Source organism: Hyperoodon ampullatus, assembly GCF_949752795.1.
Source record: "Hyperoodon ampullatus genome assembly, chromosome: 8".
Lineage (NCBI taxonomy): Eukaryota > Metazoa > Chordata > Mammalia > Artiodactyla > Ziphiidae > Hyperoodon > Hyperoodon ampullatus.
Genome location: NC_136921.1, coordinates 6895301 through 6919501, shown reverse-complemented (window position 1 = coordinate 6919501; position 24201 = coordinate 6895301). Strand labels below are relative to the sequence as shown.

Here is a 24201-nt window from a genome sequence, read left to right as displayed (position 1 = left end):
TTTATGCATTTGAAGGCTCCTTTTTTACATAAACATTAAAGGAACTATAATTTCATGCAAGTGATAAATATAATCACTTGATTGTACTAACTGCTAATTCAAGTGATTAGCAACTAACCAACTTCTCAGTTGTATTTATTAATGCATTTTTCCCCTATTTATCTGAAAAGCTACCTTTTCATGGATTAAAATCTTAAAGATACTTAGATCAACTTCTGGGCTTACTGCTCAATGGTCTGCCCACCTCTTTGCACTAGCACTACACTGTCTGAATTGCTACAGCACTATAAATATGCTTATACTGATACAGTAAATTTTCCTTGAGTAGTTCCTTCTTCAATTTTCATTAATTTATCTTCCTAGGTAAATTTTAGAATCATTTTGCCAAGTTCCATCCATTTATCCCCCAAAAAAGTCCATCAAGATTTTGGTTAGATCTTTATTCAAATCTTAAGCTAACTGGAAAATTGTCACTTAGTACATATTCCAATCGTGTACACACTGAAGTTCAATTCAGTGAAAAGGACAATACGTCATCTGAAGAAATTGATATATATTTCTGTAACTGTGAATTCAGCTTCCCAATATTTTTATCAGAACGATTACCATATTTTTTCCCCTCAGAAAAAAACAAAGCCCCTTCTGGTCAACAGAGCAGTTATGTAACTGTTTCAGATCCAGAGAGTTCCTTTGATTCATCTGCAAATCACTAACTGCTTTATTCTTATTCTTTACAGAAATGATCACTATGCTCACTCTCTAAGAACAGTAACCTCATCTCTAATCACAGATATGTCTCAATCTAAAGAGCTTTCCCAGTTAGGATTTTTTACTTTTGCATAAATTTTGGGAAGTGATCACATAAAGTCTTACAGACTGATTCATGTTAGTAGCTTCAATTCAAAAATTTATCACTGTGGGTCTCAGTGTTTAACCCCCACCATGGTATGAACTCTCTTAGAAGATTCAACAGAGAGCTTCAGAGATATTTCAATTGCTTAAAGACTTATTACCTCGAGGAAAAGGAAAAAAGAAATGAAAATAAAAGAGAACACATGAAAATAAGACCAAGGCCACTTGCAACTCAAAGACAACACATGGCCAAACTGCAGAGAGAAGCCTCAGCAGAGGACAGTCACGTCTGCCCACACAACAAGAAAACATGATGTGATCCAAGAAAATGCAATTTTGAAAATCTAACTACAGCCTCATACTATTACAGGGGAAAAAAAACAGAAATATATAATCTTTATAAAAGGACAGAATGTTGAATTTTTTCTGGTATATTTCTTATGGCTAGCTTGAAAATATTTTAAAATGTTTCAAGAGTAAACCTTCTAAAACGGTAAACTTTCAAACAACATTCAGTATTTATCTTCTAAAGTGATCAACTTAAACAAATAGGGACATTTATCTTTCCATACCTTCAGGGGGTCTCTGCAACTGGGATTTCCGATAAAACAACATGTAGGCACTTTCTTTACCCTGAAATTGCTGTTCAATATCCTTTTCCTTGATTGGTTGGACTTTGGAATCGTTTATATCAAACCAGTGGGGACAGGAGGGTCTATCATTTAATCCTGGGGGTTCTGAAGTAAGTGTCTTCAAAAGTTGTTGATCATTTCTTCGTATATCAGACTCAGCCTGGAGAGAAGAGTCCTTCAATAGACTAACTGTATTTTCATCTGAACTGAGCAGAAATATCTGAGAATGAAGCTGTAAAAACTATACAGAAAAAACAAACAAACATTAGGTTAATGAAAAAAAATTTCATTGACATGATTACAAAATCTTTACCTTCCTTTCTGTGATTAGATATTTTAACGTCAACTTTTTGGCCTGGTCAGCTAAGAGGAAAAAAAATTTCATTCCGGCCATAATAAAACATTTAATAAAAACCAGAGTGCTTTCTGTTAAATAGTCTAACAGTTATACCAAGGGAGAAAGCTGCCATGACACAATCTTAAAACTATTTTAATTATACCTCGCGACGCTGTTTTTAAAAAGTCTTTACTGAAACAGATTAGATAGAACAAACACTTTTGAAATGTTTAAAGCAATCCAAACAGAGCACAAAACAAAGGCAATTATACAGTGAAGTACCATAGAAGATAATTTCAAAACTAGTGACTCAGACAAACTGTTGGGATATAGTCATAATTATAAGCTTACATTAACTAAATTAAGTGTTGTCTGTCCCGGAGGCTGACAAGCTAGCTCAGGAAATCAAAACATTGAAAGGCTTAAGTCATAATCTCAAAGACTATTATTTCTCAGGTTCCTCTACCTAAAGGATGAGGAAGAAAAAAAACTTCTCCCCCCATTGCCTATCCCACCTCCCCGTCCCCTACTTTACTCTTCTTTCATTCCCTAATCTCTATGTGGCTTTGTATCTCCCCCTTTTCTCTCAGTACAAACTACTTTATGTAGAAAATCACTTGGGAGGTATATGTAACATTTGCTTAGATCACAATCAACATGGAAAAGTGATTTTCTCATTTTTGCTTGGAAAGGAAGAATTTATGATAATGTATACTCTCTAATCAAACAGAAGGGTATAGGGCATATGACCCAAAGGCATTATTGTTAACACTGTGTATAACAGATGGTAATATAGTTTTGTAGCTAATTTAAGTACAATAAAATAATAATTTGAAACCTCTGAGTAATGAATACTTTCTGTATAGCGAATCTTTTCTTTGTTTGATAGTTGAGGATAAACTCTTAAACCTCAAACTTCAGTGCAGTCTGGTTCCAGTAATGGCAGAGAACTTTTAATTGGACTAACCCCACTGATTAAAAATTATAAACTTTAGACAAAATAATGAAAACAATTGTTTGGAGAGTAACCAAAAGCTGACCTAAAGTGGAGGGAACGGGGCTTCCCTGGTGGTGCAGTGGTTGGGAGTCCGCCTGCCGATGCAGGGGACACGGGTTCGTGCCCCGGTCTGGGAGGATCCCACGTGCCGCGGAGCGGCTGGGCCTGTGGGCCATGGCCGCTGGGCCTGCGCATCCAGAGCCTGTGCTCCGCAACAGGAGAGGCCGCGACGGTGAGAGGCCCGCGTACCGCAAAAAAATAAAAATAAAAAAAAAATAAAGTGGAGGGAACATAATCCTTCAAAAGGGAAACAAGCTAGGTGAGTCCTGCATTAACCCACCACTTCCCAGTTTGTAGCAGAGCATGGCGGAAGAGAGTTCAAGCAAAGGGCAAGAGTCTTACTGGACTAAGGAAACAGAATTTGAGACAGCCACAGAGCCTAGAAAGTGAAAGAGAAAAATCCCATAAAGGAGCCCCAAATCTCTATCAAATCCTCCTCAAATCCTTGGCTGAGTCTTAAATGGTACATGGACAGCCTGAGACCCAAGGAACTGAGCAGAAAGCAACAGCTGGGAGATTTAAGATCTGAGTAGAGATTTTAGTGCCCTGCTGCTGGGTAGAAAGAGCAAAGAGTTAAATAAACATGTTGTGAATGGATGAATAAATTAAGATAGATTAGAAAAAAAAAAAGAAAGAGCATGGAGTTGAAGTCCTGCCAAATGAGAGGCATATGACAAACACCTCAGGCTTTCCACTGAAATTCTAGAAGGGCCATGACTCAGGTCAGGGATTGGCAAACTTTTCTATAAAGGGCCAGACGGTAAACATTTTAGGCTTTGTGGGCTAAGAGGCAAACTTGAGCACCTTTCTAAAGATAACTGTTTGAAAATATAAAGACAGTTCTTACCTGTGGGCTGTACAAAAAAAGGCAGCAAGCCATAGTTTCCCCATGTTTGCTAACCTCTGCCTTAACAGGGAGGACCATCCAGGCCCCAAGACTAACAGCTACTCCCTAGGACTAACAGCTAAATGCAACAGATCCACCCTACCAAAGCCCCAAATGAAGCTCCCACAGGATCAACGTGATTCAAAGTTACTTAATGGCCTGTTAGAATATAATGAAAAACCCTTTAGAAACAATAACACAGGACTTGCCTGGTGGTGCAGTGGTTAAGAATCAGCCTGCCAATGCAGGGGACATGGGTTCAAGCCCTGGTCCGGGAAGATCCCACATGCCGCGGAGCAACTGAGCCCGTGAGCCACAACTACTAAGCCTGTGCTCTAGAGCCCATGAGCCACAGCTACTGAGCCCACGCACCTAGAGCCCGTGCTCCACAACAAGAGAAGCCTCTGCAATAAGAAGCCTGTGCACCGCAACAAACAGTAGTCCCCACTCGCTGCAACTAGAGAAAGCCCACGCACAGCAACGAAGACCCAATGCAGCCAAAAATAATAAATAAATAAACCTTCTAAAAACAAGTAACATAATCCACAGCCTCTAAAACACATCATCCACAATGTCCAGTAGGCAATATAAGAGTATATGACATGCAAAGAAAAAGGACAATGTGATTCATAACCAAGAGGTGACACGGTCAATTCACAAGAGGAAAAAAAGGTAATAAATACAGACCCAGAACTAATCCAGATGTTATAAGAGTAAACAGCTATTGAAATATGTAAATTTACAGGAAAGGATGTACAGAGTAGGTTCAAATGGGGAATTTCAGCAGAGAAATGGGCACTTTAAATAAGAGCTAAGAAAAAATTCTACAGCTGAATAACAAAATATCTGAAATGAAAAAATTCATTAATTCACTGACTGGGCTTAACAGAAGACTGGATACAGTAGGAGAAAGAATCAATGAACATGAAGACGGATCAATGGAAATTATCCAAATTGAAGGTAAGGGGAAAAAAAAACCCTCTTGCTAGAATATCTAAGACCAGTGAGGAAATACTGAATGGTCCAATATATATGTAACTGCAATTTCTGAAGAAGAGAGAGATAATGGGGCATAAAAGCAAATTGAAAATATAATGGCCAAAACTGAAGAAAGATTTCAAGCCACAGATAAAAAAAATCTTAGCAAATACAAAGCAAATAAACACAAAGAACACCATACTGAGACACACTGTTATTAAATGGCTAAAAACCAAAGATAAAGAGATTATCTTAAAAGTAGACAGAAAAAAAAGACACATTACATTTAAGTAACACTGACTTCTCAGCCAAAATAAAGGAAGCCAAAACATAATAAAACGACATCTTTAAAGTGCTGAAAAAACCAATAAGAGCTATTAACCTAGAATTCTGTATCCAGGACTTCCCTGGTGGTGCGGGAGCCTGCCAATGCAGGGGACATGGGTTCGATCCCCGGTCTGGGAAGATCCCACATGCCATGGAGCAACTAAGCCTGTGCACCACAACCACTGAGCCTCTGCTCTAGAGCCCACGAGCCACAACTATTGAGCCCATGTGCCATAACTACTGAAGCCTGCGTGCCTAGAGCCCGTGCTCCACAACAAGAGAAGCCATTGCAATGAGAAGCCTGCACACCACCACGAAGAGTAGCCCCCACTCGACCCAACTAGAGAAAGTCCGTGTGCAGCAATGAAGACCCAATGCAACCAAAAATAAATAATTAAAAAAAAAAAGAATTCTATATCCAGCAAAAATACCATTTAAACAAATGAATGCAAGATAAAAACTTCAGACAAACAAAAGCTGAGAATATTTTTGCCAGCAGTTCTGGATGCCCAAGAACCGCTAAAGGAAGTTCTCTAGGTTGAAGGGAAATGATATTAGATGCAAACCTGGACATGCAAGAAGGAGCAATGAACATCAGAATGGATAAAATAAAACATGGTTTTTTCATTAATTTCTTTAAAAGTTGCTTAAATGTTTAAAGTAAACACATACATACATACATACATACCCAAACGGTGAATTTACATATAATGGTAAAATATAAGACAACAGCAGAAAAGGATGGAAGTCGGGAAATGGAATTATACTATTGTACCTTGTACATCTTACCTTGTACATGAAGTGTTACACTATTGGTCTGTAATTTATAATATTAACTTATGTATAGTGTAATCCCTAGAGTAAAAAAGTTAAAGTAGTACAGCTAAAAAGTCAACAGAGGAGACAAAAATCAAACATTAAAAATTACTTGATTAATCCAAAGATAAGAAAGACAAAGAAAGAAAGGCAAGAAAGACAGGAGAAGCAAATAAAAAACAAATGGCTACATGATAAATTCAAACTCAACCACACAATTTAATATATTAAAAATAAATGGGGGCTTCCCTGGTGGTGCAGTGGCTAAGAATCTGCCTGCCAATGCAGGGAACACGGGTTTAATCCCTGGTCTGGGAAGATCCCACATGCCGCGGAGCAACTAAGCCCACGCGCCACAACTACTGAGCCTGTGCTCTAAAGCCCGCGAGCCACAACTACTGAGCCCACGTGCCACAACTACTGAAGCCCGCGCGCCTAGAACCTGTGCTCCCCAACAAGAGAAGCCACTGCAATGAGAACTCCACGCATTGCAACAAAGAGCAGCCTCCGCTCACTGCAACTAGAGAAAGCCCATGTGCAGCAAAGACCCAATGCAGCCCAAAATAAATAAATTAATTAATCTTTAAAAAAATTAATAAAAAATAAATGGACTGAACATTCTAATTTAAAGGAAGAGACTGTCAAACTCTATCATTTGATAGAAAACAGATGAACAATAGAGAAAAACAACAAATGCAAAGCTGTTTCTTTGAGAAGTTTAATAACCTTGGACTTCCCTGGTGGTGCAGTGGTTAAGAATACGCCTGCCAATGCAGGGGACATGGGTTCGAGCCCCGGTCTGGGAAGGTCCCACATGCTGTGGAGCAACTAAGCCCGTGTGCCGCAACTACTGAGTCTGCGCTCTAGAGCCCACGAGCCACAACTACTGAGCCCGTGTGCAACAACTACTGAGGCCTGTGCGCCTAGAGCCCGTGCTCCACAAAAGAAGCCACTGCAATAAGAAGTCCGTGCACTGCGACAAAGAGTAGCCCCTACTCACCACAACTAGAAAGACTGCATGCAAAGACCCAACACAGCCAAAAGTTAAGTTAATTAATTATTTTTTAAAAAGAAAAGTATAATAACCTTGATAAATCCCTAGCAAGACTGATGCAAAAGAAAGCTAAAAAACACAAATTACCAGTATCAGAAATGAAATAGGGTCCTACAGGTCCTACAGAAATTAAAAGGACAATATGGTAATATTTCAAACAACTTTATACTAAGAAATTTGACACTTTGAGAACAAATTCCTTAAAAATCACAATTTTCCAAAATAAGCAAGAACCAACTTCATACTGTTTACAAGAGACACACTTGCATTAGAAAGCTTGTATGTTACATTAATACCAGATAAGGTAGATGTGGAGGTAAGGACTATTAGCAGAGATAAAGGAAGGGCATATGTCAAGAGGCCATTAACAATCCAAAACGTGTATGCAACTAATAATGTATCTTCAAGATACATGAAGCAAAACTGTCAACAGTAAAAGGACGAAAGGGCAAAGGTACAATTACAGTTGGAGATTTAAAACTACTCTCTCAGTAACTGATACAACAAAAAGACAGAAAAATTAGTTAATAGGGATGAAATAAAGAATGTTATTAACCAATTTGACCTAGCTGACATTTATGAAACACTATACCCAACAACTGCAGAAAATTAATAACTTTACTGGTGAATAGAAACATTCAGCAAGACAGACCATATCCTGAGGCATGAAACAAGTCTCAAAAAATTCAAAATAAGTGAAATCATAGAGAGCATGTTTTCAGAGTAAAATGGAATTAGACATCAATTTATAGATATAACAAAAAGATAACTAGAAATTCCCCAAATATTTGGAAATTAAGCAATCCACCTCCAAAAACCTCATGGGTCAATAAAAGAATCAGAAGGAAAAATTACAAAATATTTTGAATTGAAAGATAATGAAAACATGTCAAATTTAGCTACAGCTAAATTAGCACTAAGAAGGAAATTATAGATTTAAAAGCATGAATTAAAAGGCAGGTTTAGGGCTTCCCTGGTGGTGCAGTGGTTAAGAATCTGCCTGCCAATGCAGGGGACACGGGTTCAAGCCCTGGTCTGGGAAGATCCCACGTGCCGCGGAGCAAGTAGGCCCTTGAGCCACACTACTGAGCCTGCATGTCTGGAGCCTGTGCTCCGCAACGGGAGAGGCCGCAACAGTGAGAGGCCTGCGCAGCGTGATGAAGAGTGGTCCCCGCTCGCCGCAACTGGAGAAAGCCCTCACACAGAAATGAAGACCCAACGCAGCCAAAAAATAAATAAATAAATTTATTAAAAAAAAAAAAAATTTAGGGCTTCCCTGGTGGCGCAGTGGTTGAGAGTCCGTCTGCTGATGCAGGGGATGCGGGTTCATGTCCCGGTCTAGGAAGATCCCACATGCCGCGGAGCGGCTGGGCCCGTGAGCCATGGCCACTGAGCCTGCGCGTACGGAGCCTGTGCTCCGCAACGGGAGAGGCCACAACAGTGAGAGGCCCACGTACTGGAAAAAAAAAAAAAAAAAAAAAATTTAAAAAGGCAGGTTTAAAAAACAACCGATACCAACCCAAGAAGCTAGAAAAAGATGATTAAATTAAATCCCAAAGGTAAAAGGAAGGAAATAATTAAAAACAAGAGAAGAAATCAATGAAGTAGAAAACAGATTAGTAGAGAAAAATCAACAAAGGCAAAAAAGTTGTTTTTTGAAAAGCTTAATAAACTGATAAGCCCTAAGCAAGACTTATGAAAAACAAAAGTAAGCAAACACAAATTATTAATATCAGGAATTAAAAAGAGGAAAGTTAGGTCCTACAGACACTAGAAAAGATAATATGAGACATTTTGAATAGCTTCATGCCAATAAATTTGACACCATAGATAAAAGGACAAATTCTTTAAAAAATATAATTTTCCAAAATAATTCAAGAAATAAAAAATCTAAAACAACTCTACAAATAAAGAAATTAAAACTATAATTTAAAAACCTTGCCATAAAAAAATTCCAGGTCTAACTAGCTTCACCAAACATTTAAGAAAGAAATAATAATCTATCTCAGAGAAATCCTTTCCAAGAATATAAAAAAGGGAATATTTCCTAACTTCTTTTGAGTCCTGCATAACCCTGATACTAAAACCTGACAAAGATATTACAGAAAAAGAAAATTAAAGACCCATATCTCTCAGACACAAAATCCTTAGTAAAATATGAGCCAATTGTGTATAGCAATACATACAAGTATATCACGACCAAGTGTGCTTTACCCCAGAAATGTAAGATGTGCTTTAACATTGAAAAGGTCAGTCAACAGAATTCACATTAACTGAATAAAAGAGAAAAGCCATGTGATCACATCGATAAATGTAAACAAAACAGCATTTGATAAAATCCAACCTCTATTCAAGATAAAACTATCAGCTGCTTATATCACACCCGAAAGGAATCTGGGTTCATTGTGATAACGGGCATAAGACTTTTGGCCTTCCTATGAACAAATACTCTACATGTGTCCTCCTGCACTTCACGTGGCTGCTGGGCACGACCAGTGGGACAGGGTTCAATATTGGAAGAAAAGCTGCAGCATTTAGTGGGGAAGTCCTGCCACTTAGAGCCCGTCCAGCCCATGAATGGGTGGGCCATGAGTGGTCTCATAAATATAAAGGCTTTGAACCTCTCTTTTCAAGAGAAAAAAAAAGAAAGCAAGAGAGAGATTCCAACTATATGCCATTCTGGAAAAGGCAAAACTATGGAGACAATAAAAAGTTCAGTGGTTGCCAGGAGTTTGGGGGAGAGGGGTGATGAATACAGAGTACAGTTTTTTAGTGCAGTGAAAATACTTTGTATGACATTATAACAATGGATATATGTCAGTATACTTTTGTCCAAACCTACAGAATGTACCATACTATCTACTCCATTAGAATGAACTTTAGGTGAACTGTGGACTTTGGCCATTATGATGTGTCAATGTAGTTCATCCTTGGTTTAGGGAAAAAAAAAAGAAACCACCCTGATGAGTGATACTGATAACACCTACGCATGTATGTGGGAATATGGGAAATTTCTGTACCTTCTTGCTAATTTTGTTGTAAACCTAAAACTACTCAAAAAAAAAGTCGTAAAAAAAGGAACATTCAGTGCTAGGATAGGTATTTTTGGCAAAACTCATTTCAGATATACACGTATGTATACAAGTTATATACGTGTGTGTTGGATTGTGATGTAAGATGCATTTTTTAGGTCAAAAAAGTTTGCAAGCCATTGTAGTTAAGTTATACTGGCAAATAAAAGCACAAATTAACCTCAAAGAAAAAAGAGATAAGACTATCAGTCAACTATAAATACAAGCTAACTTCCTCAAACTTATGAAGGATATTTTTATTTAAAAACAAAACAAGACAAAAAAGTCCCTGCACAGCTGATAACATACTTAACAGTAAAATATTGAAACACTGATCCAATCGTTTTAAATGAAAACCTAAGACTGTCTATGAACTCATGGTCATTGACTTCGTTTATGAACTGTGGTCTAGTTAAAAGATGAACTTAAACGCAGACTATATTGTGTACGCTCTTTGCTTGTACAAGAAATAGCTCCAAAATACTGACTAACTGTTCTGTTGCTTTGCTTGTTTTTAGTCAAGTTTTTGTCTCCCAAGTCTGGCAGTACCAGTTTTTGCACCTAACCTTACAGCCTAAGAAACCAGATTGCCAAGTTTAGTAGAACTGTGTGTCAAAGAAAGATAAAAGTGAAATTTGGGTGAATACCTGAAGACGTTTCTATAAATAAGATGATAAGCTTTAGGATATGAACTTTGTGACATGTTTTGCTGTCGTGATTAAAAGCCCCTCCTCTATTCTTTTTTTGCTTACTTCTTGATTCTATAAATTACTTAATAATTAACTGAATTCTAACCATTAAACAAAAATACTAATTGTATTTCCGTCTAATTTAAATTTCCTTCCCCAAAGAAATTCATGTTGCCAAAATCATAATAAAATTTCCTGGGAATAGGACTTCTTATAAGGATGTCATGTATTACCTTTCGCAGTGGTCCATACTGTTTTCTGTATTTCTTATTCCAAGATATTCCTATCTTTTTCAAGAGTTTCTGGCCCAGCTGATCAACAGGAATTAGATTACTCTCCTCCTTATGAAAGAAAAGAAAGTCATTTAAGAAAATCTGATAAGATATAACCTCAACACTTATGAGTTCAACGGACCCAACAGGATTAATAAATGTGCCTGTAACAGCAAACATGTAAGTGGATTAACCATAATTGTTTCAAAATAAAAAGTTTTTTAAAAAATAGATTAAGCCTAAGTTTAGAAAACTTGAATTTTGCCACTTTCCATGTGACAAAGTTTAAACATTTCAAGAGCAATATCCAAAGAGTATTCCAAGGTTTGGTAAATTCCTGATACTATGTGGGATTTTTAGAAGAAATACTTTAGTGCAAAAAGGCTGTCTCTTCTGAATGTTTTGAAGTATACCAAGTTCTAAAAGGGGGTAAGAAGTGACTATTATGGGCTGAAATGTGTCCCTCTACTATCAGAATTCATATGCTGAATTCCTAGCCTCAAAATTTCAACTGTGACTATATTTGGATAGGGCCTTTGAAGAAGTGATTAAGTTAAAATGAGGCCTTTAGGGTGGGCCCTTAACCATTCTGACTGGTGTCCTTATAAGAGGAAATTTGGACACACAAAGACACAGGGATGCGCATGCACATAGAAAAGGCCATGTGAGAAAGGAGCAAGAAGGCAGCCATCCGCAAGCCAAGGAGAGAGGCCTCAGAAGAAACCTGCTGACACCTTGATCTGAACTTCCAGCCTCCAGCACTATGAGAAAATAAATTTCTGTTACGTTAGACACCCAGTCTGTGGGATTTTGTTATGGCAGCCCTAGTAGACTAATATAGTGGCCATAGACCAATACTCAACCTAGGTCCCTAGTAAGAAATTGAGAAAAAAAACTGTTTATTAAGAATGAATGAATAAATGAAATGAGACTACCATCTTTGCAACAGGGTACGAAGCAAACATTAAAAGTCTTATACGTGAGGTATTATCAATATTGGGAAGGAAAAAGGGGACATAACTTCAGGTCCTATAGACATTAAAAGGATAATATGGGAAAACAGTAAATTCCAAAACCGTATGTAAAGTAAATCCCAATTCTATTTAAAATAACAATAATAATATCACAAAAACTTGTAACCCAATCCCAATATATGTATATAAACACAAAGGAAATAGAATGCAAAGAATATATATCAAAGTGTTAACAATGACTGGACATTTGGTTTATTTAAACTTTGTTTCTTTATATACTTCCTAATTTTTTCCCCTCAAATTTTCTACTATTCATATGTATTCCTTTTATAACCAGAAAGTCTCCAATAAAAAAAATTCTTAAATAGACACAGAGAATTTCCCAAAAGACTATGAATAGTAAAAATATCACTTCTGCCAACTGAATCATAGATCTGATATACATACACAAATATAAACACTCACACACACTCTCTCTACCTGTAATAAGACTGCTTTTAAAATCATCAATGGATCATCAATCTCTTCTTCATTTTGAAGATCTTCCAAATTCACATCTGGATTACTTTTGTCCTCCTAAGAAAGAAAACAATAAAAAAATTTCGCTTTTCTGGTAAGCGGCCTGAGGTGACCTCTAAAAATACTTCACTATTCACCTGACCCAGACAACCCCACAAAATCATGCAAGTCAAGAGATTCAAATCTTCGTGTTCACTTTAAGAACACGCATGAAACTGCCCAGGCCATTAAGGATATGCATATCTGAAAAGCCACCAAGTATCTGAAGGATGTCCCTTTAAAGAAGCAGTGTGTGCCATTCCGTCATTACAATGGTGGAGTTGGTAGGTGTGCCCAGGCCAAACAGTGGGGCTGGATGCAGGGTCCGTGGCCCAAAAAGAGTGTTGAATTTCTACTGCACATGCTCAAAAATGCAGAGTAATGCTGAACTTAAGGGCTTAGATGTAGATTCTCTGGTCATTGAGCACATCCAGGTGAACAAAACCCACAAGATGCGGCGCAGGACTTACAGAGCTCATGGTCGGATCAACCCATACATAAGCTCTCCCTGCCACATTGAGATGATCCTTATTGAAAAAGAACAGATTGTTCCTAAACCAGAAGGGGAGGTTGCCCAGAAGAAACTGAAGAAACAAAAACTTATGGCCCAGGAATAAATGCCACAAAAAATAAATGCAAATAAAAGTAAAAAAAAAAGTTTCTATCACTAATCCCTTAAAAAGCAGTTAACGAAATAGGAGTGTTTGTGCCACGGAGGTTTCAAGATGGAGAAATGATGATAAAAACATCATAATAATTTGTATATGCTTTGGAATCAGGCAGCCTGGTTTTAAATTTCAACTGTGGTTGAATAATCCTGGACAAATTACCTAATCTCTCTGGCATTATCTGTAAATTGGGATTGTGAGATAAGGAAAGCTTCTAGCACAATACACACAGCGGGTTCCAACATTTTCCCACTAAGCACTACTTTAGCTGCATCCTACAATTTTGATATGTTGTGTTTTCGTTATCATTCAGTTCAAAATATTTTCTGGTCTCCACCCAATTTATTCTCACTCACTTATGTTGGCCTAACAAAATCCTACCAACCTCTGCAAGCTCAGCTTAAACATTCCCTATTTTCTTTTTAATAAATTATGTATCTATCTATCTATCTATCTATCTATCTATTTTTGGCTGTGTTGGGTCTTCGTTGCTGTGCACGGGCTTTCTCTAGTTGCGGCGAGCAGGGGCTACTCTTCGTTGTGGTGTGCAGGCTTCTCATTGCAGTGGCTTCTCTTATTGTGGAACACGGGCTCTAGGTGCGCGGGCTTCAGTAGCTGTGGCACGCGGGCTCAGAAGTTGTGGAACATGGGCTTAGTTGCTCCGTGGCATATGGGATCTTCCTGGACCAGGGCTCGAACCCGTGTCCCCGGCATTGGCAGGCAGATTCTTAACCGCTCCGCCACCAGAGAAGTCCCTCCCTCCTATTTTCTGATCACCCAAGTTTTCACCCCATCTTATGAAGTTACTTGGAAACATGTCAAAATTCCCCTGATAAGGTATTTGTATTTTTTTTTCATACATGGCATCTTGCAAAGGTATTTTAAACTGGCTTAAAATCATAAACACAAATAGACCTAAACAGTTAACATAAGATAAAAATAATAAAGAAATATAGAAGAATATGGCAGATGAAATACAACCATCCTACTGTAAAATTACTAAAAATGCTGGATAAAGTTAAAACACACAACAAAAGAAAATATCTTTTTAAACACATGCTGAACTAGCAAGAGAACATTGGGAAAATCCTCAGAGAACAAGTGACATAGGAATCCAGGGAAGAAATCCAGAGTTGAGGTCTCCAGCCGCCCAACCTTGCTGACACACAGCTTCCACCTTGATGCTCATACAGGACAGGGTCTGGGAGACAATGCGTAAGGACCTACCCAAAGTGGGGAGGTGAATGGCTGGTTTTCTAAACAACCAGCTCTCCAATTCTTTGACACCACCTGGCTGTCCATTAATTCAATTCTGACACTAATGTTGCTAAGTGCCACGAGACTGCCCTCACTTCAGATACCAGCTGCAAATGGGGGTCCCAGGCCACCTGCACCTCTGCCTGGCTGATTACAAATTCTACAAGCTCCACTTCATGTCTGATAATTTCCTGGAACAGCTCATAGAACTCAGGAACTTATATTCAGGACTACAGTTTATTACAAAGGATACAAACGAACAGCCAGATGAAGGTACACAGGGCAAGGCTGGAGAGGGTCCCAAGCGCAGAAGCCTCTGTCCGCGTGGAGTTGGGGTGGCCACCCTCCCTGCACATGGATGTACTCACCAACCTGGAAACTCCCTTAGTCCTCTTCTTTCAGAGTGTTAATCAAAGTTTCATTATGTAGTCATGATTGATTAAATCATTGGCCCTTGGTGACCAAACTCCATCTCCAGCCCCTGTGCCTCCCTGGGTGGGGGCGGGTCTGAAAGTTCCAACCCTCTAATCATGTGGTTGGTTTCTCTGCTGACCAGCCCTCACCCCGCAGGTAATCTCATTAGCATAAACTCAGGTATGGTTGAAAGGGGTTCATTATGAACAAGAAAAGACATGCCTATCACTCAGGAAATTTCAAGGAGCTCTGTGCCAGGGACCTGGGACAAGGACCAAGTATATATTTTGTATTATACCACAAAGATAGATTCCAGCGGAAAGCTAGAAACCTGAAAGGACTACACTATCAATATAAGCATGACCTACCAAAAAATCCACCCCACAACAAAGGACAATGAGAAACTTGCTTGTTTTGACCTTGATACTAGATGAAGGTAGAAAAACATTTCCTCTAATAATCTGTAATCACAAGCAGGTCTTCATGTGGGTTTGTGGCCCAAATTCACATGAGTTGTATGGCTCTAGAACCACCAAGTCTAGATCTTATTTTAAAGGTATTAAAGGTTGGAGGTGACCCCAGGCATGTGGTAGAGACAAATACACATCTTTCGTGGAGGAAGGTACTTTTAACTCAGGCTTCAAATTACTCCTACACCGTGTTCTTAAAAAACCAACCAGCCAACCAAGACCACAGTCTAAAACAACAAAATCATAAGGAAACAGAATCAGCAGATATCCAAAGACCCACAAAGTCTTCAGACACTGCAATTATCAGAGAATAATAAAATAGTATGTTTAATGTTTAAAAACATTTATGGCTAAGGAACAAGAGATTTAAAAATGGTAGGCGGGGAGATGCAGGCTGGCATTGCCTAGGGTGTAACACGCTGGTGCAGGTGGCACGTGGGCTGGGCCTAGTCCTCCTGCACTCTGCCGGTGTCCAACCTTGGCCTTGTGGGGACAGGCTGGTCCAGGAGGCACCAGTCCCAGGGCTGCCTACTTGGAGCTGTTGTAAAGCCTCGTTGTCCCACATCCTCAAATGTGCAAGATGATGTTTGAAGTGATTTCAACCATCAGTGAAGCAAAAGACCCCACTCTGGAAGGCACAGGTGAGGCTCCTCTTTACACCAGATCGAGAGCCACATTTTGAATAGTTAATGACCTCCAAGCAAGAGGCAAGAGATCATCTTCTACTTAGGATGAGAGAGACTGAGATGTTGGCTTTCACCCAGGGAGCATTATGTGGGGTGGGTCATGAAACTTGTTCCTTGCAGACAGCTCCTTGAAAGGGAAGAAGAAATTGCTAAAGTATAAGCAGAAAAAAACAATACCTGTCTACGTTCAGTGTATCTGGAATCCTCTGTCTCTAGGTATAAGAGATCTCTCAGGATAATGGTAGTAGAGAGACAAGCAGTGTCCAGCAGGTGTACCTACTGAAGTTGCAATTCTTAAAGCACTCATCATTATGTGAACACCACAAAGCTCGTGATTCTTAAAGAGCAGAATTAAAAAAAAAAAAAAAGGGATGCTTCATAGAGGCCGTGACTAAGGAAATACACAAGCACAAACAGAAAGCAATCTTCTGATTGTTCTTTAAGCCCCGAGGAAGACCTTGCTAAAGTACCAGAGCTTCAAGACCAGAGCAGCAGTGCAGAGGGCAAAACCAGATGAAAGAACGCCTGCCTGCCCTCAAGTCACGTGATGGAACCGGGAGAAGAGCCTGACGCTGCTGATCACTTCCAAAGAAATGAACACAAAATTGCGGAGAAGTGCAAGGAAGCACAAACCAGAAGGAAGACGCGAAGAAAAGAATCATTACTTTTTGAGCCACGCTACCTCACCACACAGTGTGAAGCTACCTCTGTGCATGACGTCGATGATAAACTTAAATAGGAAAGTGTAAATAAATATTTTATGCCTCAAAATACTGAGGATAAATCCCACCAGCTAGAGAAGTGCCTGAAATCTGACAATGGCTGAGCAAAATTGAAGAAATGTCTGCAGCCAGCGTGGAGGAAGGCAGAGACGCACTCCCGAGGTGGAAGCTGAACCGACGTGGAGGGCAGGAGCACTCTCTAAGGCTGAAGAGAGAGAGGGCAACGTCGGAAGAAAAGGCTACCACAAATGGAAGGACAAAACCAAGAACCACAGTGGGAAAGGCAAAGAGAAAAAAATAAATGAACAACATCATAACCATTTATGAGGCCTGTTCGCTAGTTTCTATGAGAATCTAATAAAAGGCTTCAACTTCACCTTTTAGAGAGAATGAAATAAAGTTAAAATAATCGTTTGAAAGGGCTGGGGGTGCCCTAGAGAGTAAGGCTCGCTACCAGGGGACCCTGCGGCTGTGAGACAGCAGCGTGAAGGACGGCAACAGGGTGAGAAGCAGCAGCGAAGGATGGAAACAGGGAGGGCGGAATCAGACCAGAGGAGGATGAGAAGGGCTTCACTCCATCTGACCGGAGTGCTCCCAAACAAGCTAGTGTCTTGGCAAATAGGGCACAAGCATTTGAGAGAGGCTTGTATGGCTTCCTCAACTCAGAACTGGATAAACCCAGTTCTAGAAATAAAAGAAATGGAAGGTTAAGGACCAGAAAGAGTGAAATAAAACTGTCTTTTTCCAAAAATGTCTACAACGTAAGAGGGTTTAGCAAGATGGTTGATGATAAAATCAATGTACTAAAGATAACTGTACTTCAACACACCAGCCATGAATAGTCCAAAAAATACAGTATAGACACAGCCCCACAGAACACCTCCCTGATCAACATTTTCCCACTAGAACACTTAGACTTTAAATACCCAAACTTTACAAAACATAGTTATCTCTCAGCACATTCTAAGTACAACTGATAGAGCATCAGAAACACAGGTAGATGTTCTGAAAGGCAAAGTGAATGTCAACAAAGGGAACACAGCATCTTCAATACTGCTGGCACTCAGAGAAGCCATGTTATTACATGTGGAGCAATTTTTCATTCACAACGATATTAACTGTTTGACACTCTTGAAGGTAGGTTTTAAGCATTCTACATCCTAACATGATGGGTTGGAACTTACCAGTGTTTTAGTTACATTTTAGAAAACTGGTTGAGAGTTTGGTGCTGGTGTGTAACAGATTATAATTTTTCCCACTGCAAATAACTGGAAGTGGATTCCCAATTAGTGCTTTCTTTTCTAGAGAAAATTACGAAACTTTTGTAGAAGACATTAAAGAAGCTCTAAAAACCAAAAAGATGTATCTTGTTTACACATGTAGATACAAAATGCCACTACTTTTATGTGTGTGTATGTGTGAGAATATTGACAAGGTGATTTTAGAAATGTTCAGAAAAGCATTAAAATCCAAGACAGGCAAAACACTCCTGAAGAATAATAACACATAGGGAGACTTGCCCTACCAGTTATCATAACATAGTATAAAGCTACAGAAATTAACAATGTGGTATTTGCCTAGGAATAGAAAAAAAGAACAATAACAACAACAACAAAAACAGAATACAGAGCCCCAAAATGGACTCAAATGTAAGAAAACAATTGATATAACAGAACTGGCATTGTAAACTGGTGGGGAAAGAATGGATCATTCAATAAATGGTAATGGGCAACTGGGTACCCAGATGGAAAAACAACATCAAAACATTCACAGCAAAGCATTCCAGGAAGACTGAAGTTTCAATTGTAAAAGGCAAAACTATAAAAGTTTTAGAAGACAATATAGGAGGAAAATCTTTGGTTGGTGCCATGAAAGAAAGAAAAGCTGAGGAATGGTTACTGATTAAAGGAGACTTAAGACATATGCTAACTAAATCTAATGCATGATCCTGGGCTTGATACTAGAGTGGGGAAGAAAATGATCTCAAGGATTTGGACGAGGCTGCTGTGAAATCTGAATATAAAACATATATTAGATAATAAATAATATTATATCAGTGTTAAAGTTCCTGATTTTGACCTACGCTTATGTAAGAGAATGTCCTGGTTCTCAGGAGATAAACACTGAGTTATTTAGGGGCAAAGAGGTCTAATGTCTTCAACTTTATCTCTAGTGGTCAGCACTGATAATGCTAACCGTGTGTGTGTGCACATGCATCTGTATACAGAGGATGTGCCTGCATAAACGTGGCAAGATGTTTAACAACTGGAGAACCTAGGTGAAGAGTATACAGGAGGTGTTTGTACTATGCTGGTTATTTTTCTGTAAGTGTGAAATTATTTAGAAATAAAAAATTTAAACTTCTATCTGTATTAACTTTCAGTGCCTATAAGTTTTCTACAGAGTGAATATATAATAAATGGCAAAAGATTAGCCTCACCAAAATAATGGGACTAGGAAAGGAAAAAGTTGCAAAGATACTTTTAATCTAATTTCTATACTTACTTGAAACTGCCAGTTTCCCAAATGATCTACATCTTTAATATACACATGATAATGGCCTCCGTAGCAACCACCTTTGTGTATAATAACTGAGAAGAGGTCATACATATATTCCAAGTCATCTAATTCACTCTACAAGAAAGAGCACAAACATTGATACAGTTTACATAAAATAAGAAGATACATAACCAAAGGCGGAAAAAAAATTTCAACTATTAAAGTTAGTAAGAAACTTCACTATTATTGTTATTTAGGGTAAATTAAGATAAATTTGATTAATCGGCTTTAAAATTTGAAATTCGTAATTCTTAGACTGAAAATTATCTATCGTTGATCTAATACCAATCACATTACGCCAAATTCTGCCTCCGAGTTAAACATAAAAACATATATCCAGGGACTTCCCTGGTGGTCCACTGGTTAAGAATCCACCTTCCAATGCAGGAGAAGCAGGTTTGATCCCTGGGGGAACTAAGATCCCACATGCCACGGGGCAACTAACCCCGTGCGCCACAACTAGAGAGAAGCCCGCACACCGCAACAAAAGATCCCTCAAGCTGCAACTAAGACCCGACGTAGCCAAATAAATATTAAAAAAAAAAAAAAATATATATATATATATATATCCAAACAAGATGTTATTTTTATGTACTTTGGCTAAAATCATGTAACCCCATGTGATAACAAAACACACACTACCCTATCAGAGTTTTAGCAAGAAAAAACCATCTTGTATTAAACCTATTATGCTGCTTTATAAATGTGCTCTTTAGCAGTTGAATTCGTCCTATATTTTAACTAGATTGTCATGCACCTCAAAGTCAAAGGGGTATCTACTATCTATCACCCCTCCTGATGCTTCAGTCCTCTGCATATAACAGGAGTTCAGCAGTCATGAATACTAGCTGGTTTCCCTTAGAGGCAGTTTAGTGAAATGAACAGGTTCTTTCCTGATTTATCAATTCTATGATCAATCTCTTCTACAAGTAACGTGCTCTGTAATTATGAACACCTACACTGGCATTAAAAAAATCTCCTTTAGGTTAAGGGACACTTGGCATATGGACGCTACTTGAGGGAGTACCAATTATTTAAGAACTTATTTGCTTAAACTGTACTTTTTAAGTAAGCAGCATTTTTAAAATGTCTGGCTTAGGGAAAAAACAAGAGAGATGTAAACAAAGATGCAAAATGATAATTTTTTTCATTAATACAGAAATCAGAAAGTAAAATTATTGTAAATTTCTCAGATAAGTGCTGTTTTGCTTTTTTCAGTTTTGTTATTTCAACGCATGTCAAAATCATGTGACAAACTACTGTTTTTTTTTTGGCTGCACTGCACAGCTTGCAGAATCTCAGTTCCCCAACCAGGGATTGAATCCGGGTCATGGCAGTGAAAGCCAGGAATCCTAACCACTAGGTCACCAGGGAACTCCCATGACAAACTACTTTTTAGAAAAGGACAAAAATTTTTCTATGAGATGATGGATGTTAACTAAACTTATTGTGGTAATCGTTTCATAATATATGTAAACCAAGCCCTCATTCTGTATACCTTAAACTTACACAGTGATGTATGTCAATAATTTCTCAATAAAAATGGGAAGAAAAAAAGAGAACTAACTCAATTATTCCGAAAACAAAGTTTTTTTTTCAGGCAGCAAATAGGAGCAGGGGAAGTACTCTGGAAAACCTGTTTATTCTATGCGTGCCAGTAACAGGCTCAGGGCCAACACAGTAGAAGCTTTGAATGGAAATTAATATAATAACGAAACCAAAAAGCTCAGTAATTAGGCTTGAAGTAGAGAAAGCCCCACCTGAATTTTAGACCATTTAGAAAAAAAGATTACTTTTATACATAGAAATTCAACAGCTGGCTAATAAATGTTCTGGACTTACACATATAAAGAATGATTTGTAGTAAGAAATGCATCAGTCTCATCACTCTGATCTTGGCATGTATACAATTACATAGAAAATATTTCTAAATAGCTTATAAAGTAAGTAGATTATGTCACTAATTTGTTTTTAAAACTTTTTCTTTCCCGTGTCTTAAGGATTACAAATTCTACACTAGTGACATTCCAATTTCTTGTTCACTTTCTAGATGTGTAATTCATTCTTGCATCTAAAGTAAACTAAATCCAAATAGGAATGTACTACGGAATGGTAATTGTTCCTTAATGCAGGGTCATTTCTAATTCTGTTCTTAAATTTTCATTTCAAAGTTTTTTCAAGGAGAGTTTAGTAAAAAGAACTGGGAATAAATCCATACTTTGGAAATTCAAAAGAACTGTAATAAACTAGTGGTTCTCAGCCGGGAGCAATTTTACCCACCTTCCCTCCCCACTGGAGACACAGATATTTGGCAAAGTCTGAAGACATTTTTGTCACTACTGGGGGCAGAAGCGGGAGATGCTACTGTCATCTAGTAGGTAGAGGCCAGGGATGCTGCTTAATATCCTACAATACAGGGCCCATCCCACCACAACAGAGAATTATGCAACTCTAAATGTTAACAGTGCCAAGGCTGAGAGACTCTGCACTAAGCCAACTGTAAATAAGGTCAATAAAAGATTCAATCTTGAGAGGGTAAAAGAAAGAATTTCAATACAAAATAGTTCAAACCTGTTCACAAAATGGCTTGAGATTGATCCGGAGAGGGAACGTATAACAGCTTGTTTCCTTGTATCGTTCACACTTCACAAAATCAAAATTAAATCTTAATAATGAAAAAGTAAGAAAGGGAGGCAGCTTACGCAATTTGGCCGACTGTCAAAAGAAAAAATTTTTAATTTTTAAAAGCTGAATCATATAGAAGAATACATAATGTTTCTTAAGATATAAAAAAGTGACCTATGACACAGTTTTAAGAGAAATATGTCCTTAAGTCACATAAACTAATCACCATGGACTCAATATAGCTCTTGATATAAACTCATCTATTTTTATGGGGCTAAAGGTGATATCACTCACTTATACTTACAACTAAAAATTCACAACCCATTTGTACGTTTTAATGTCACTATCCTAACAAAGCTATCTGATGGGGGTGCTCCCCCTCTAACAGTGCTTTTTTAAAAAAATTAATTAATTAATTAATCAGTTTATTTATTTTTGGCTGCATTGGGTCTTCGTTGTTGGGTCTTCGTTGCTGCACACGGGCTTTCTCTAGTTGCGATGAGTGGGGGCTACTCTTCGTTGTGGAGCATGGGCTTATCATTGCGGTGGCTTCTCTTGTTGCAGAGCTTGGGCTCTAGGCACACGGGCTTCAGTAGTTGTGGCACACGGGCTCTAGAGCGCAGGCTCAGTAGTTGTGGCACACAGGCTTAGTTGCTCCGCAGCATGTGGGATCTTCCCGGACCAGGGCTCAAATCCGTGTACCCTGCATTTACAGGCGGATTCTCAACCACTGCGTCACCATGGAAGTCCAAACAGTGTTTCTTCTTTTTTTTTTTTTTATTAATTTAATTTATTTATTTACTTTTGGCTGTGTTGGGTCTTCGGTGCTGCACGTGGGATTTCTCTAGTTGCAGCGAGTGGGGGCTACTCTTCGTTGCGGTGCGCGGGCTTCTCATTGCGGTGGCTCCCCTCGTTGCGGAGCACAGGCTCTAGGAGCGCCGGCTTCAGAAGTTGTGGCACATGGGCTCAGTAGTTGTGGCTCGCAGGCTCTAGAGCACAGGCTCAGTAGTTGTGCTGCACGGGCTTAGCTGCTCCGTGGCATGTGGGATCTTCCCGGCCCAGGGCTCGAACCCGTGTCCCCTGCATTGTCAGGTGGATTCTTAACCACTGCGCCACCAGGGAAGCCCCTCTAATAGTGCTTCTTTCCTGCCCGAGCCCTGGCCTTTCACCTTTCACTTTCCCCCTAGGTCGCTATGTCTACTTTACCTAGCAGACACACAGTTCTTATTTACTGAAGAACGGAGCTCTTAACCTGTGACCTGGGGACGTGTTTCAATGGATCTGAACCCTTGAAATTATATGAAAATTGTATGTGTATATGTATTTTTCTGGGGAGAAGAGCCACAGCTTTCACTAGACTTTCAAAAGGACTCTAACTCTTCAAATGTTGACATCCATTGACTGGGGTTTCACAGTTCTTAAAAGCAGATAATAAGATATTTTTTAATGCCTTGCTTTAAAACAAAACACTAAACTGAGCTACTTTTTATTTAAAAGGCATCAGCTTTTCTCAATCCCCTTGCACTAAAGGCATGTGAGGAGGCAAAAAGAATCCTTCCCCACATTTAAAATTATCCATAATCATAAACATCTAAGATTCCTAAAAATATATTTAAAACAATTCTACAAATCTAGTGGGTGAAAAGAAAAGTTAAATGAAAATACAGCAACCTAACAACATGGCAGATTTTCAAACTAGCTCAAAAAAAAAACATCTAAAAAAAGTGAGTAACTCAACTATAATGTGGCTCAGGAAAGAAAGACTGCTCAGAACAAGATGATCTGCATTAATTTAGGTAATGCAACCAAGCCTAACCTTAGAATGCAATAAATCTAACCCAGCTAGAAGGGAATTTTTAAAGTATCAAGATCAAAACACTTCCACTGAAAAAGAATTAAACCAATGATAGAAAAGGTGCATACAAGAATTGCTTTTGTTTAACAAAAGGTTCTTATTTTACTAATGTGCAAATTAAGGTCAACCAAAAACTAAGAATGTGTTTAAGTGTCTTTCCAAGATGCTTCATCCTCTGAATTTTATATTTATTTTATTAGGTTGTAGTTGTAACACTAAAGAGGAAATACAAAATAAATAAGCAAAAAATAAACCCCTCTTTGGTTTTCATAAAGGGGTAAAGGCTAGATGGAAATAAATATTAAACAATATAAAATTCACCCTGGTTTCAAATCCTATTGTGAAAGCTACAGGCATGGGGTTTATTGTTTTCAATTACATTTTCACCTATAATCCCCAGGATACAAATCAATGTTGTGTGCTATCTAAACCAACCCTCATT

At 38.5% G+C, this 24201-nt stretch overlaps 1 protein-coding gene and 1 pseudogene across 5 annotated transcripts in view; one reads left to right on the top strand and one right to left on the bottom strand.

Annotated features, from left to right (window-relative positions):
• The window catches only part of USP40 (ubiquitin specific peptidase 40), a gene marked incomplete at its 5' end in the record, with an annotated part of 91421 nt that overhangs the window by 56181 nt on the left and 11039 nt on the right, over window positions 1-24201 (bottom strand). For 2 of the 4 annotated variants that reach the window (XM_079710520.1, XM_079710521.1), the window contains 5 exons: window positions 1425-1725; window positions 10933-11040; window positions 12426-12521; window positions 19226-19354; window positions 21851-21994. In XM_079710520.1, the coding sequence (XP_079566646.1) occupies window positions 1425-1725; window positions 10933-11040; window positions 12426-12521; window positions 19226-19354; window positions 21851-21994 (778 nt within the window). The remainder of the gene's footprint in view (window positions 1-1424; window positions 1726-10932; window positions 11041-12425; window positions 12522-19225; window positions 19355-21850; window positions 21995-24201) is intronic. The other 2 variants (XM_079710522.1, XM_079710523.1) reach the window with 2 other exon arrangements.
• Window positions 12598-13120, top strand: LOC307056793 (large ribosomal subunit protein uL22-like; annotated as a pseudogene). Its single transcript has one exon. The product of its transcript is annotated as a large ribosomal subunit protein uL22-like (transcript).